This window comes from Notothenia coriiceps, unplaced genomic scaffold (genome assembly GCF_000735185.1).
Source record: "Notothenia coriiceps isolate Sejong01 unplaced genomic scaffold, NC01 NC01_scaffold00018641, whole genome shotgun sequence".
Lineage (NCBI taxonomy): Eukaryota > Metazoa > Chordata > Actinopteri > Perciformes > Nototheniidae > Notothenia > Notothenia coriiceps.
In genome coordinates this window covers 251,873-268,753 of record NW_011351342.1, presented here as the reverse complement: position 1 = coordinate 268,753, position 16,881 = coordinate 251,873, and the positions used below count along the sequence as shown (strand labels likewise).

The following is a 16,881-nucleotide window of genomic DNA, read 5'->3' as shown; positions in this document are numbered from 1 at the left end:
AACACAACATACAGTAGAAGCCTTCCACATGATCATCTTCTGCATGAGGGTGACAATGCATTTGTGAAATAAAAAACAAACAGGTGTTACCACTCCATTCAGATGACACTGAAATGATGTCAAGCAAAACTAAGGCAGGCCAGACAGGAAATAAAAGTTCTTGATGCAGCCTGAATAAATATATTTGTACGTTTTCATTTGCAACTGAATGTGGTTTCTGCATGGTTTTAGCTGGCTGTTCTACATATAATAATACTTTCTGTAAATCATCCACATCCACCCTGCGATTTGAATGCCTTGCAAAATCATTTAACATTTTAACATGTACACCAACTTGCCAGTAAATTATTATGCCTAGGTAAAACGAATGCAGTATAATACAGCCCTACAATTATTCATACTGTCATGACATAATGTTCAGTTTTAGACTAGAGAGATATTTATTTCAACTTTATGGTTATGTTGGAGAATGTAGTTAAAGGTGTAAATTATTGTGGTGGTGTTAATAGTGAGAGAGCTTTTTTTTATATTTTATCCAACCAAATTGTATCAATGATGGTATACAAAATATTAGTAACTCCTCTGAAGTGTACAGCACTCTGTCTTATCACAAGGTACATTTTTAACACCACCAATATATTTCTATTTGTGTGGTTTTTAGTGGAAATCTTACACAGCTTAACACAATCTAGGATTGTTTGCACATTTGTTCACATGCAGAAGCTGACACCAACACATTTAACCAGCAATTTGTGTCGTCAGATATCTTGAAATCCATGATTTACTCTCTGCGTTACATGCCCCATGAGGATCTTTCATGACACTTGTTGTTTCCAAGAAACTTCAACAAAAACAAAGTTTGTGGTTCTGATCCTCACGGGCCTTTTCCTCATCATTCACACTAAAAGATTTCTTCCCTCATCATAAAGCCTCTGCGATTTCTTCAGTGTGTACTCGATCTGAGGCACAAACATCTGGCTGCAAGCAATATAAACTGCCTGCCATGCAGAGAAACCCACTTTGTACTCTGCAGGAATTCCTGCTGAGATATGCATAACTCTTCTATTGCTCTTGCAAAGTGACACTTTGCTCATGCCTACATTTCAGCTGCAAGGATATCACACAACTGAGGATTTTGTGTGAAAACTAAGCAACTTAAAGCGTTGTTCTGTTTGGAGTTTAGCCTCTGAAATGAGGCACTAGTACTTGATCTGGAGCCAAAAGTAGTCAGTCATGATTCTGGTTACATCAGGCTTGATTAGACTAAATTAAACGTTACATATTTTGTCATGAGTTATCTGTTGTCATTTCCCTGACAATGGATACTGAATCAGCTTAAAGGAAATATCTTATCTGGCAATGCAAACAGGCAGACAGACAACAGATAATCAAATTCAGATGTAAAGACTTTCCTTAGGTCAGCTCAAAATGGATGGCATCCTGCTAAATATTATTAATCTTTTGTTTGGTTTGGTTTAAAAAATTGAACAAAGTCCATTACAATTTGTTGAGTTATTAAAATGGTATTGTCATACCAACAATATGTATTCAGAATCTGTAACTAGAATATGTTTGTCATTTTTATTTTAGAATATGTCATAATATATGTCATAATGACATGGACAGGAAATGAACGAACACACACACGCTGTGGGTATTTCTGCAATGTCACACACTCTTGTGGGAAATACAGACTGCAACACAGCTTTGTTTACTGAATGTCGCGTTGTAGTTTACTTCACGGTCCACATTTAAGACCATACTTTTGAGAAGTTATCAAATATTTTCTACCCAAACAACAGCCCAAGTTGAACTATGTTGACACACGCCCATAATTCTTCCCAGCCAATTAGAGGTCGCTTGTTTCACACCAATCGGCTGAGTGGTGGGCGGGGCAGCTCAGGCTGTTGCTAGGGTATGCCTTTTGCAGGCAAGCCAATCAATTCACACCACACCGTGTTTTCAGCCCGTCCATAGGCTGAGACATACTCGGAAAACCCGCCCACAGGCGTTTCGCATTGGGCAGACGTGCCATCACTCACTTCCCTGAGTTTTAGTTAGGTGCTGTTGATACTGTAGTTTGGAGTCACCAAGACTCAGAACTGAATATAGCAGCACACGTTCATCGCTCTGAAACAGTTTTTAAAATTTCCATTACATAATCCCATGACTTGTAAGTTTGTGTAAATAGATATTTTCTATTTTTTTATATCGAGACAACGACGAGATGGAACTTAATTCTCTTCTTATTCTGCTGGAGGCTGCAGAGTACTTGGAAAGAAGAGACAGAGGTATTTCCAGCCAAACTGACAAGTTGACAGCATTTCTACTGAATACTAATGAATGGTGCATTGCTAGGACAGCAGCTAGCTTAATCTTGTATCTTATGTAAAGTTTTACCGAGCCCTGCCTTAGTGCAGGTATGATGTCACTTTACAGACAATGGGGCGATGGGTGCAAAGTGGACCTAGCAGCCTGTATTCCAAGAAAATAATAGCTCTACTTTATTATTTAAAGTATGTCACGTGTTTATAAACTGAGCTTTCAATCTTTCCAATACAGTAATGTGTTGTGTATGCTCATAACTGCAGTGTGTATTCGTATTAGCTCTTCGGAAATGAGTAAACAAGAGTGACATTGACAATATGAGGCAGTATCATAATGACAGATACTCACCAATGCAAATGTAACACTGATTGTATTACACTATTAGACCTTGCTGAAGGCTATACAGTGCTATATTGATATATTGCAAGCGATTACTCTGATGATCGATCACGTTTTGTTCCTCTTGAAATGACTTAGCCTCTATAAAGCTATCTCATGTTTCACCATTTCCCCGAGTGACTGATGGACAGCTTACATTTTTTTAATTCTTGCAGCAAACACCAGAATAAATTAACATTTTGTTTTGTTTTGTCTATAGAGGCAGAACATGGTTATGCGTCTGTTTTACCGTACATGGACGACTTTTCCAGTAAGAAAACGAAAGCATCGCCAATTTCCCGAAAAACTCAGAACAATAGGTAAATACAAGTCTTTTTTTTTGTTTGTGTGTAAATGCAAGCTTATAGAAACATGCACAAACACACAGGGATCTGTTTTCATGCACACTGCCATCTCTCTCTCCGCTGCTGTGACTGGGCTGGGTCTCTGTTTTGGTCTCTCCCATAAACACTGCCACGCGTACACTGTCAACTCTGATGCTCCAACTCTCCGTGTTTCACACACACTGTCTACACACACACTTAAAACACTCCCCATGCTCAGAGAAACATGCACTCAACCTTTCGTTTCTGCACCCTTTCTGTCTCACACATTCTTCCACCTGTGCCTCTTCGTTCTTCATGTGGTTTAGTGTGTTTTGTATGTGTGTGTGTGTGTGTGTGTGTGTGTGTGTGTGTGTGTGTCTGTGTGTGATGTTAAGTGGTTTACCAGCAATGGGTCCCATCCATAGACTGTAAAGGTCCCATCCCATGTAGTTCGACTTTCTCCCCCACACACAGGGCATGAGTAGATCGAGGTTCCTGAACAGATTATCGATTGCTTTTCATTATCTCCTCACCAAACTGTAATTAACACGCGTTCATCCCTCGTTTGACCCCATTTGCATCTCGTGACAGTTTGCAACCAATAACAACTCTGCTGCAAGGCCATACTAATCACACAGAATAACATTGCACAAGTGAACAGATTAAAGTTTCAGTTTAGGTCCTATCCTGATCTGAGGCTGTTTTTAGACCAGTAGAACAGCTGGCTAAATGGAATGTAAAACTAAGCATGTTAATATGTAATAATAATTAAGAAAGAAATAGGGAGTGCTGCACTGGGTCAAGAAACTGGGCGTTGGTAATTAATTAAAATCATATCAAAAGGCAATAACTTACTAGAAATGGAAGTCCATGGATTTTGTGGGCAGTCTGAAATCATCTGATGCACTCTTATTATATTTTTAAAACCTTATATTCCTACCCAATACCATAGACAACTATTCAAAGAAAGCAGAGCAGTCTTTTTTATTCTTACTAGGTTTACATTTAATTCTTATCTCTAACAATGTAAATGCATGTTTAGTAGGAAAATCACTAACAGAGCTGGTAATCAATATTATTTTTATAATTTGTTCTTGTTTAATATTTCATAGTTTTGCCTAGCAGAGAATAGTGAGATGGCCCACATGGAGAACAAACCAGTGAACCTTATGTTTGTCTGGAATAGTGTTTAAATTGGCTGTATCGACGTGGGACACGCCCTCACTAACTCCTTTTCTCTTGATTTATGACCCTAATTTGGGGACACCCAAGGTTGCATGCAAAATGTTGTGGGGTTATTTGGCCAGGTGTGGACAACAGTGGACCCTTTCATCTGGTAACCACCTGCCATTTACAGGAAAGGTGTTTTTAGGTTACACTCTCCAGAAAAATGTGCATGATGTGTCCAATTGAATTCCCAAGAACACAAGAGTTTCTGATGAAAAAAACCAAACTTTCCTGTTGGCTAATATTAGTTTAGGGAAGCACCGTGAGGCCGGTTTCCTCAGTAGTAAGAGTTACATCACTGCACATACAGCATGTTGAACTATTGCGTTACTATAGTATTTACACTCTTTTATATGGATTTGTAAATGAAATAAAAACACATTTCGATGTCACAAATCAGGTTCAGGTTCAATGAGAATGCAGCCTCTTCCACATTCCTTTGACAGTCTGACAGAGCAACACAATTGTGTGCGTGTGTGTGTGTTTGAGGGTGTGGTGCCTCCAACAGACACCTCCACACAAACACCAGCCCCCAGGCTCCATGCACAAGACATGCTTTTCCTCTTCCTTCTTGTGACTGCACTGTGGCCAAATTCCCATATTCCCTTTATACTCTCCAACAGTTTTTTTTAAGCGTCAACAGGATGCAGGGTGTATGAAGTAAAAACATGTTAGATCTTAAACCCTATTTTTTCGGGGAAAAAAAGCTGTTGGTTCAAAAAGCAAAATACATTGCTTTGTACCGAGCACTGTTTTATACAGTTTGGTTTTCATGACCAAATCTGCAAATCAAACAGATTACATGTTTTGCAAGAGAGCAATATTCAGGGCATGTGGAAGAAAAACAACAGCCGGGAGTCTATTTCTGCAGAGAGAAAAACCCTGTTGGAGTTTCCTTTCTTCACATGCACACTGTTATTAAATCAAAACGCTTCTAAAAGAAAGGGGAAAGACATGGAATTGTATTGTTGAAAGATTTCCTGCTTCACCTCTCTGTCACAGATTCGAAATTTAAAATAAAAATAGAGTGACCATGGGAAAAACCTACACACGGTGCTCTGCTCTGGCAGTTGTGCATCCCATAAACAAAACATTGATATGAGGCTTATGTGTAGGCCTTTGATCATCGGGGCCATGTAATGACATCAGAGTCATTTCCATGGCAGCATTATTTTACATAATATGTGAAGTTATTTTAACCTGCTGTAATATTACAGGTCTGATGACTTCCTGGTCACGCTTTGCGTTTTGACTGGGCAATTCCCCAATCTGTGCAGATTTGAATGGCACAACTTCCTCCATGATGGCATGAAGCTATGTGTTGGCCTTTTGGAATCAGGTTATTAGCAGCAGTGCAACATCCTGTGTTACTTCTGGGATCCTTTTGTGCAGACGCCACATTATCACAGTTGCACGGTAACCCTTTTTGGTGCAGCTGTGGGAACCACTGCTTCACGAGCACAAGGGCTCTCAAACAGCGGAAAGAATCTGAAAAGGCTTGTTGTCAGTCTGGCCCTTTGTTGTTGCTGTTTTTGTTTTTATTGCCGTGGTATCCATGACGGCCTCATGAACAGAGGGCCTGTTTTCAGATGGACTGCAGTGCCCTCGCTGCAGATCTCGACAGGGGCTCTCCCCGCTCAGAATAGCCCACACGCTGAGGAATTCTGCAGCCGCTCGGCCTCCAGACGTCTGAGTGTGTTTTTATCCCCTGTCCACGCTGCTTTCCAGCCAGCGTGCAGCAACAACAGCAGTGTGTGCATGCTGTTTGTATGTGTGAGAGCGGGAGGGGAGGGATCTCTCTCTCTCCCTCTCGCTTTCATTTTTTGCCCACTGCAGCACACTGTCTGACAGATGTCACAAAGACATGCAAAATATTAAAAAAACTAGCACACAAGTTTTATGTTTGTCTTCAGAGTGATCAGGACTTGTTTTGGACTTTGTTAATAGTTTGTGTTTAAGGTCAAACTAGTAAAGCAACGCAAGCATTTAAAAGCCTTGACGCAGAAAGATAGACAGACACAGAAAGGAAATGACACCGCATTTTTCCTCTGAATAAACGTTTCTCAGATGTTCATTCTCTTCCAAACTTCTTGCTTTTATGTCTTTCATTTAAACTCTTAGACTTAAAAGTTAATCTCCAATCAAGACTTTTAACCTTCAACATATTTGCTAACTAAGCCTCACTCCTTTGGATCTTTCTCCACACAGCTTCCTATCATGTCATTTGATTTGAAGTGTGTGTAGTATTTTGACAGCACGACACTGCCCTGACACGCCTACTTGTCTTTTGTCCTTTCAGATCATCGCACAACGAGTTGGAGAAACACAGGTAATGTGACATCGGAGGCTCTGTGGCCTATTTGTATGATGTGCGTCTTTGCCAAACACCTTTTTTAAGTTCCTCACATACTAAGTGAAGATATGCAGGCTGCAGGTAGACACCACGATGCCGCCTCTCATTTAAAAAACACCAGATAATATCAGAGGTCGTCTTCAGAGAGATTTGAATCAATGTATTCCTCGTGTCTGAATAAGGATTATAATCTGATTTCAAAGAGCGACTTCATGTTGATTAGATCTGTCTCCATTTCACGGATGAGACTCGTTACCTTTTATGGAAAGGGGAATCCTGTCAGTAATGTGATAATCCTTCCCAGGCTGACGCTGTGAAACTGGCTCTCGTCTGTCATTTCTCCAAACTGAGAAACACACACACACACACACACACACACACACACACACACACACACACACACACACACTCACACACACACACACAGTGATCCCGCTCTTCTTTGCTCATTAAAGTCACAGACGTTTGTTTTCACTAAGAGGAAGCACCTCTATAGATCCAATGGGGTTTCTAGTCAGGAAGCAAGACTCCTCTTTGATGCTACAAAGCCGAGTTGCTTTAGGGGGGAATGGTTGGGGGAACAGGCAACATTTATTTTTGTTACGTGTAGGTTTTTGTTTTTTAATTGAGGCCAAAAATGAACCTCTGAAAACTGCCAGCCAGAGCAGAATTAGACAACAGCTGATGTGACTAACAGCATGTGAGCAGAGGCAGGGATGGGTGTGTTCGGCTGCATGTTCGTGACGTTGAGGGATTGGGGTTTGCCAGTCACATTTCTGGGAGTGAGTCATATATGTGTGTAGTGCAGAGAAACTTGTTCAGACATATTCCTCCCTGACCTGAGATTAAGAGAAGCCCCGGCTGAGCGTACTGCAGGCGTTGACACACAACAGTTACCTCATGTCCGATGACGGGCGTTGTTGGTTACCATGGCGTGACGTCCAGCCAAACTGGCAGTAAAGTGTTCCTCAATCAGTTTATTCACTTCCCTTGTCGTCACTAAACGGCCATACATTTCTACATGTATTATGAATTCAGTGAAGCATTGTGACTATGATGGTAAAACATGTGATTTACTTCCCTTGTGTTTCGGCCTTTTTGTAAGGGCTTCAAAATAGGAAACTAAGAAGAAATACTCCGTCACACTGCACTGTCCTTGGTGACAAATGAAGCATGTCTTCTTTGTGTTTGAAAGTACCTTCCTGCCCTCATCTTTCATTCGTCCATGACTGTTTGTACAGAAACATTTCCACCTACTTACTGTAATAACAGGCCCTGTCGTGCCGAGGTACCCGTGTGAGCGTTTTGCAACGTAATTCATTCTGATGCATCCTCAAATTACACTGCCATTACCCCCAAATGCCAGGTGTTAACGGTCGGAAATGTGACTTCAGGCTTTGGCACGATCATCAGCAGCGCATGGGTGTGATACCGTTTACCTGAACTAGTGTTGAGATTTGAATCAGTCAAAAGTCAAAGTCAACTTTATTGTCAATCTTTCAGTTTGTGTGTACAGACAGAGAGATCGAAATACCGTTTCCCACAATCCCGAATACAAAAACAAATATATATAAAAATATGGATAAAAATATGTATACACCTATATATACACAATCAAAAGAGAGTTGACAGTTAGCAGTTTTCGTTTAAGTTTTTTATCATGGAAAAAAAAGTGACTTTTACTTTTTTACAGAAAAGTGAATTTTACAGATGTTCTCAGTTTTGTTAACACATGGATTGATTATCTTTAGGTCTTGGACTATTGGCCACAAAAAACAAGTCATTATAAGACCTATAGTGTTCTCTCAATAAGTACAATAGGCTCTTTTCAACATTTTCTTACATTTTAGAAACTTCAAACAATCAATTGTTTATCATGAGTAGATTTCTAAGCGAAATGTTATCAGTTACAGGCCTAATGGTATGCTTTCAAAGAAACTAAACACACACGTCCAGTGTCCTTAGTTGATTTCCTTCTCTGTTTCTGATTCATTAGAGAACCAAAAGTCTTCAGTCGTCCTGTTGGACCAGTTTGATGATTGTTTGATCAGGGCAGCACCAGAGCTTCAGACCTGTTTAATCTCCAGCAGTGCCAGTATCGCTTTCTGAAGCTCGACCTCCCTCACGCCCTCAGACGCCACTTCAGGGAGGAGCTGCAGTTTGAGCCCTGACTCACAGCCTTTGTTTGGTCATGTGTCGTTGTTTTGGGTTCACGTCGGTGCAGCATAGAGCCATCCCTCTACTGTTCAATCACGTGATGGGCAAAACGTCTGACAGATATTACGTTTATTCAAAGGTTTGATTCCTACCCCTAGGCCAATGTCATTGGGTTTCAAAAGGGCGTAAATCTTCTATCATGTTAGCATGAGGTTCTTTATATATCTCAAGAACGATACATATATTGGAATATAGCATGTTTTCTGGTCATTCAATAAATAGTCTTCAGTAAAAAGCCACATAGTGAAGCCCCTTTTTGTAGACGTTGTGTGAATTAACTACTTGATAAATGAGTATCATCTCATTTCATCAAGTGTAGTGTAAAATGTAAAGTTTCAAGTCAAATTATTATAAAATCTAGCTAAAAATTGACTATGTCTACATGCAGGAACAGAAATAAGGAAATTAAGATGCAATTTCATTTAAATTGTGTCCAGTTTTTGAATAAAATTCAACTGAACTTTAAATTAAAGTAATCTCCAATAAATATTCCCTCGAAATATAAAATGTCTGAGTCAGTATGACCTTGTTATCAATTCAGACAAATTAATTGAGTATCACTTTATCTAGATACTTTGATATCTCGATTCATTGAAAGAGGATAAATCGTTTTAATAAATGATCTCCCAGCTCTTGCTTTCATATGTCCAAACATGTCCATTACCCGTGGACACCAGGCTCACTGGCTGCTGCTCAGCGGCATCATGTGTTCTAGGTGTCCTTCATGGAACTGAATGGCATTTATGAGGCACCCTGAATTTTATTTGTGTCCTGCTATCAGAGTGAGCCGTCTGGGTGGGAGCCAGCGCTGCTCCAGGGTCTCCTGTCCTGACACAACCTGCTTATCTGCTGCAGCCATGACAGCACTTCTGGAGGGTGACGCTGCTGTTTTCTGTCTCCACCTCCTCCATGCGTTTGAGAACAGAGCTGCGCGGCATCAGCTTGTAGTTTCTGTGAAACCAATTGCTGCTGTGTGGTTGGTCGCTGCTGGCATTGCTTCCTTCCTATTTCTGACTCAAACTGCTCTTGATGAAGCCTATGACGTCTTGTCAGCGCCACTCGTTTCCTTTTCTAGAAACGCTTGAAAAAAAGAGTGAAACTACAGACGTTTCGTTTTCCCACACATCAGGTGGTTACAGGAAATCCAGTCGCGTAAGACTGGTATGTCTGGTATGTTTGTGATGCTTCCCTCATTTGGAAAAAGTATTTACATCTCCATTTATAACTTCCCATAAGCAGACACCGCCCTTGGCCATCAGGTGCCTTCGGTTTCATTTCTGAGATCACTCATAAACAATGCTCAACGGTTGCGCACTTCAACAAACAGTATTTTCTTACAATATAGATCATACCACAGATAGTGTACATGTGTGTCAACATCTGAAGCTAACTCTGAATGTAAACGCACCTCATGGACGGGAGCAGGGACTCAGTCTGTCACGCTCTAATCTTCACTCTAATTAAATGTACTCTCTTCCACTCCCAGCTGTGATGAATGACTTGTTTGGCTTTGAGGAACTCTTTCCCCTCGAGTGAAGCTCCTGTGTGTGTGTGTGTGTTGTTGTGTGTGTGTGTGTGTGTGTGTGTGTGTGTGTGTGTGTGTTATGTGTCTGACTCCTACAGCCCTGCTCTTCACCTCCTTGCCTTCTCCTCTTTGTCTCCTTCTTTCTCCAGAGACCACATCTGTTTTCTCTGTTATGTTTTTCCTCCTTATTCCGGCTCTCCTTTTCCCCCCTAAAAGTGTCTGAGTCAGCAGAAACCTGAGGCAGCAGCAGGGAGGAGAAAGGCTGGCTCGCTGCTCACAGAGGGCCTTTATCACTCTGTACTGGTCCTCCTGCCAAAACTCATCCGTGCCCGTTTCTCATCCTTTAAAGTATAAATCCTCTTTTGTGACGGTGAGTTTACGTGGAAGACGCCAGGCTTTGATGGGCCTGTTAATCCTGTTCATCTGCATTTTAATAAGGACTGTAAACAACACAACACTGGACTCATATTAGGTCTACATCCTGCCTTTAAGAAATTAGTTAAGAGACAAGGTGCAAAGCTTCTTTATTCTCTTTTGGGTTTAAATGTGGCATTCACGTGCTTTTGTACTTCACTTTCTCTAATGTCACACTGTCAGTTACATTCCTCGTGTGTGTGTGGTGACCTGGAGTCATTAGCTCTGCACGCGCAGCTAATAACCCACAGTAAAGACTGATATACTGTATACTCTAATCATCAGGCACATAATGATAAAACCCTGCATACTAAAAGAGTAAGACTGAAACTAAGGATGATTATCATTATATATTACTTTTCGTTAATGATTAATAGTTTTGCCTATAAAGTGTCAGAAATGAGTGAAAAAGCCCATGAAATATGACATTGTTTCGGCATTTTTACTTGAAGAAAATACTAACTTAAATAATTACATAAATAGTAAAAGGTCAATATTATATTAGTGAGCCTTTCATATTTAAAGAATGCATTTTGTGTTATTGATATGGTTTTTGCAAAGTCTGTGTCCACCCGATGTAGTGAATACAAAAATTGTAATGAATGAATAACTTAATTATTTGATGCCTTTGTTCTAGACATCCAATAAATTGTACATACTGAAACTGCCATAAAGCAGTGTTTTTATCGAGAACAACAACCAGATGCATTAAAAGGATTTCTTTATTGGTATTCACAGCACGTAATATACAGTTAAGATAAGATAGTACTTTATTGATCCCAATTTGGGAAATGTTTTTGTTGCAGCAGCATAAAAAGACGTAATATACATTTACAACCTTTCCTGATCATCATATTGGGTTTGTCCACTTTGTTATACACGTACTGACGGTGTAGCTGCAGGACAGTCTTGTTTGTAGTTGATGACAGATGCAGACTAAGAATAAGGAACCGGCTACAGCTGGAGGTCAGCCGCAGAGGTCACATGTGCAATTTCTCCACCCTGAGGTCACAGAGCACCGTGACACTCAGTCAGGTCAAGCCCGGCCACACTAACACATACAGTGTACTATCTGTGGACGCGTGTGAGGCCCGCTGGTAATGTCTACAGGCTGTTACACTGACACAGAGATATTCAAGTGTGCCACCGTAGACTAGGAGAACGTCCCGCTCCCTCTCAGGTGTCGCTGCTGCAGGAGACATCGCCTTTCTGTGTCAGTAAACTTTGTTAACTGCAGCAGCTGATGCCCATAAAAACAGCAGCGTAGGATGCACTTTAACAAGGTGTGAGCACAGCCGTGGGGATTCAAGGTCGAGTAAAACAACAATTAAAGAAAAGTGTAAAAGAGGACAGAGGGAGGGGAGGAAAGGAAGTCAACTACCTTCACCATGCTGAGGAGGAGGAGGAGGAGGAGGAGGAGGCGAGGACATTCTTGAGTGTTGCTGCAGGGAGGAATGGGAGGCAGCGTAGGATGTGGCTGCTTTGTGTGTGCAGCAGGCAGCCTGAAATTCAGGTCAGCAGAGTGTGCACACACACGCTGGAATGTGGAGTTAAGTAACAGAGGTTGTTTAGGGGGAGACAGCGGGAGGATGGGGTCACAAAACTTGCAGGCCGAGTATTACTACAATGCTCTGCAGCCGCGTCCTCGCTGGGTGCTGCCTGGGTTTTTTGCCAGGAAGGGAGTCACAAGGGAAATAATGTGTTTGATAATGCATTGATAGAGAGGATCAGAGCTGCAGGCAGGCTGTCACTCATCTATCTGTTCCCTCATTTCCTTTATTCTCTGTTGTTGAGTTGTTTTACAGCGGCAGTTTGCCACATTTATGGCGTGCGCCCCCCCAAAATGACATAGAAATGTCTCTTTTTCTCTATATTATCTCCTCAGATTTACGTTAAGTACGCCCAGATCTTCATACAGGACCCCCCCGCCCCCCCCCTCCCACTCCTAAACCTCCTTCCAGAAGTAGAAATGCAACTTTAACAGTAAAACACTTGAACTGTCTCTCATGCCACTACCCTGTGTGTTGATCATTGACGAGCATTCATTATAAAATGGAGCGTGTCCCGTGTCAGGGGAATGTGTTTATTGAGCTCGCTGAACTTGTCTCTGCTAGTTCGTCCAACATTTGCAGATGAACACAGCGGAAGGCAATTCATGTCCAGGTCTGTCATTTGTGTTGAAATGATTCAGAGATGCCCAGGGAGCTGGTTCCCCTCGGTGTTTTACACACTCTCCTCTTTAAGTTCTCCCTGACATCTGTTTCTCTGTGGACAGCAGGGTAAGCTGGCCGTGCTGAGGAAGGGATTTTGTGGTGACCCATGCTCACACAGGGGATTTGTTTTAGTACACAAAAAAACTGAAATGAATGTAATTAGTAGGCATCCCCTCGCACGCCCAGTGGAAATTCCAGTTTGTTCGGTAGAAATACTACGAGTGAACAACAACTGCCTAATTCTGCAGTTTCCTGTTGTTTAATCAGCAGTAAGGCATGCTGAGCTCTTCTTTAGTGTAGAGTAGTGAAGTTCTGCCCCGCCCTCTGTGTTTAAGTTTCAGTTTGCTGCTTGCGTGTGAGAGTAGAGTCATGTGAGAGCGAGCTCCATATTCCTGCCGCCAGGAAAATGTGTTTATGGTGGACTAGTATCCGACTGTCTGGCTCTGCAGTTGTCACTGCACACAGCGGGTGGGCGTGGCATCCTTGACGACAGAAAACAGAATACAGATCTTTCCCAGACGACTGACATTTCATATCAGGGTGATGAAAGAGTCTCCCCGTGTGTCTCTCGTTTCGGGGGCGTGGGCAGCGTGGCAAAGCGCTCTGCAGGTTTCACATGAGCTGCTCCGTGTCTCTTGTTTTTCACAGACAGCACATCTGATCTCTGTTAAATGTAAACATGTTGAGGGCAAGGCAAGAGGGTGACAGGGAGACTGATGAAGGGCTGCTGAAAGGTGTGTGTGTGTGTGTGTGTGTGTGTGTGTGTGTGTGTGTGTGTGTGTGTGTGTGTGTGTGTGTGTGTGTGTGTGTGTGTGTGTGTGCCGGGGTAGGGTCCCTCACCACCTCAAGAGCCCCTCCATCTGGCCTCGCTCTCTCCAGGAACCTGTCAGCCAGATGTGGAGCCGCTCGGTTGGCAACCCCAAATTCCAGCACCTCGACATGGTGATCCACACTCACGCATCGCTGCCCCACTTTCACTTCACATCACAGAGCTGCGTGTAGACAAGGAGGCCACATGCATACAAAGTTTGCAAAATGTAAAACAACGATAAACTAAGTCTTCAAATCAGGAATAACATGTATAATAAACAGTTATTATGGTGCTTGTCTGCAGATTTTTTTAGCCATAACTTCTATCAGTGATGGTAAGATTGCATTTAGAGATGATACGATTGCGTTGTTGTGTCTGCTTAACGCTGACTATGCAGTGAATCCGTCATGCTGCTGTCTTGTGGGCTCGAGTCAAAACAACACCAGAGGCCTGGTTGTGCATTTTTCTTCTCTTTAAAGCCAACGGGGAACAAACCGAGTCAGCTCTGGCAGTGAGAGGAAACATTGCAGTGGTGTTTCAGATGACCTTTGACCTTAGTTTAGCGGGTTTGGCTCCTTGCCAGACAAGCCACTCAGTGCTGTGTGTACGGGCTGAGGAATGCGCCGCCGGGCTGCAGCGAGCTCATTAAACAGAGAGTGAGGGGTGAAGGCCCGTTGTTTGCACTGGTGCACTCCTCAGGCCCTGCAGCGCTTTGTGTGCCCATAGATCTCCAGTACCCTGCACTGTCCTGGGACACTGCTGTCACCGGGACAGTCTGTGTGTGGACACTGGCCATGTTTTCTCTGCAGCAGCAGCACACAAAGATAACCTTCAATATGCCTCCATCTGAAAACTGCTGCAGAGCTCGCCGTCAACATTTCATGGTTGCTTTCCTTCGAAGGCCTACAGTTTGAGCATATCTGTGAGAAAGGGTCTGTACAGTAACCTCGGAGCACAAGTCAGCAGTTTAAAGATCTTGTTCCAGTTTTCAGCACTGTGCATGCAGCTTTCTTTTTTTTCTCTCCCCTGCCTTTGCTTTGTTTTGGCACTGAGCCCCTGATGGAGAGGGAGGACAGGGGCGGGGGGGAGGCCAGAGATCAGACACAAATCATCCCGTGGTACTCTGCACGTGAGAACAGTCAGGTGGTCACTTCCCTGCAGACGTGACTCCGGATCAAATCTAATTGGAGGTTTACTATTAAATCCTCTCCTGCAGAGACATGTTGTTTTTTGCAGAAGGGATTGCTCCTCTTAAAATCTACTTTTAAAACAATAACACTTTGAAATTAGAGTTTTTAGTCAAATCCCAAGAGTATTGTGTCCACAGGACATAGAAACCCTGACTTTTGAACTGTGTTTGAACTTGTTGACCCACAAGTAGAAACTGTTATACACCACAGCAACAGGCTTGCATCGTGACACTTGTCATGACTGGAATATCAAAGACTGTCCTATTTTCAACCCAGACACATTTGATGTTTTTCAGAACCACTTGTAGATTCATGTTCATCTGGTGCCACACTGCGCTTGCATGGCTGTTTGAAGCCGTCTGATAAACATAGCGTGACTCTGCTTAGGAATAACAAACGTGAGTGGAGGAGGGTCCTAACCCTGCTCCTAATAGACTGTGTGCTCTTGAAGAAAAGCAGCGAGTGTGTCTCGCGGCGGGGGGAACATTGGAGGAGCTGTCAGAGACACACTGCCAGGTTAAACCAAGAAACCTACTTTATTGATATGCATGAGAAGCCTTTTTGTCACAAAGCATGTAGCAGGAAATGCACGGCTCAAGACGAAGAGAAGCCCAGATTTGTTGAAACTTCAGTGACAGAAATGTTGAAGTGGATCGTTATCAGCAATTACATAAAGAGCCTGTTTACGTCAATTCAAAAGCTACAGTTGGAAAGTATAGATAAGAGGGGAGAGATTTTGATTTAGGTTTTCACATTTGAAACTCGTGCCATGTGACATACAAAAAATAAATAACATAGAATAAATTGTCAGATGTTATTCCATATTTAACCTGATAATTTAACATTTTAGACGAGCTTAGGAAGAGAAAATTCATCCCACTCTCACATGATCGGACTGCCATAATAACTCCAGACCGATCTTCACACATTCAGGTGATGAAGAGCATCTGTGCACATTTCTATCCTCTGCATGCCAGGTCAAATATGCGGTGAGCATACAGGTGGAGCCTTTAAGTCGGTACAAACGGGTTTTTCTTGGGGGGGAAAGGTGGGAAGTCAGGCAGAGTATTCGGGGAACGCCTTGTTTTTGTTTTTCATCACAAGAGAGGGGGAGAGGGGGGAGCGGGGTGCAAGATGGTGGCCCATTGGCTCAAGTTTCCCTGTGAATGGTGTGTGTGGAGCGCTGCCTGGTGCAGCTGAGCACACTGCGCTCAAAGGGCCCTTTTTTCAACCGCAGAGAAAGTCAAGCCGCTCGCTCGGACCCCGCTCCCTTTCCAAAAAACCACTCCCCTCCCCCCGCTGCTGAGACCCCCAGCTCCTTCCTGCCCGCTTCCCCTGGCCGCTGTCCAAGTGCTTCATGTGGCTGGACTGGGGCAGGTTGGAGGTGGGCCCTCGCCCGTGACTTCAGAAGACACTTGTTTTCCACTGGGACGAGGGTGTGTTGGTGTTGGCAGGGTGGAGCAGAGGGGTGGAAGGGTTCAACGGATGAGGGGGGAGACAGAAATGCCCCCTGGGAGAGGAGGAAATAAAAGAACCAGAGCACTTTCACACGCCCCTTCATGGGAACGCCTGTGTGCACCTGTAGGGAGGTAGATGTTTAAAGGGCGCCTTTGATAATCTGGTGCATTTTTACCAATTAAATCCATAAAATATTTAAGATGCAACTATCATTTAGGACTTTAATTTGTAGCGCTAAATATGTATTTCCTACAGGCCGCCTCTGGATGACCTCTGAATGAAACAGACGGAGCTTGTGAGAGGGTCTCAATCTATGTGAAAAACACAGACGACGCCCTTCCTGAAAAAGACAAAAAAAAGAAAGGGAAAAGACTGTGTGTGTGTGTGTGTGTGTGTGTGTGTGTGTGTGTGTGTGTGTGTGTGTGTGTGTGTGTGTGTGTG

At 42.8% G+C, this 16,881-nt stretch overlaps 1 protein-coding gene across 1 annotated transcript in view; it reads left to right on the top strand.

The window, feature by feature from the left end:
* Positions 1 to 2,076: 2,076 nt before the first annotated feature.
* The window catches only part of mxd4 (MAX dimerization protein 4), a 17,831-nt gene continuing 3,026 nt past the window's right edge, over positions 2,077 to 16,881 (top strand). Inside the window, exons 1-3 of the mRNA XM_010777811.1 lie at positions 2,077 to 2,291; positions 2,927 to 3,026; positions 6,559 to 6,588. Coding sequence (XP_010776113.1) covers positions 2,228 to 2,291; positions 2,927 to 3,026; positions 6,559 to 6,588 — 194 coding nt within the window. The 5' untranslated portion in view covers positions 2,077 to 2,227. The remainder of the gene's footprint in view (positions 2,292 to 2,926; positions 3,027 to 6,558; positions 6,589 to 16,881) is intronic.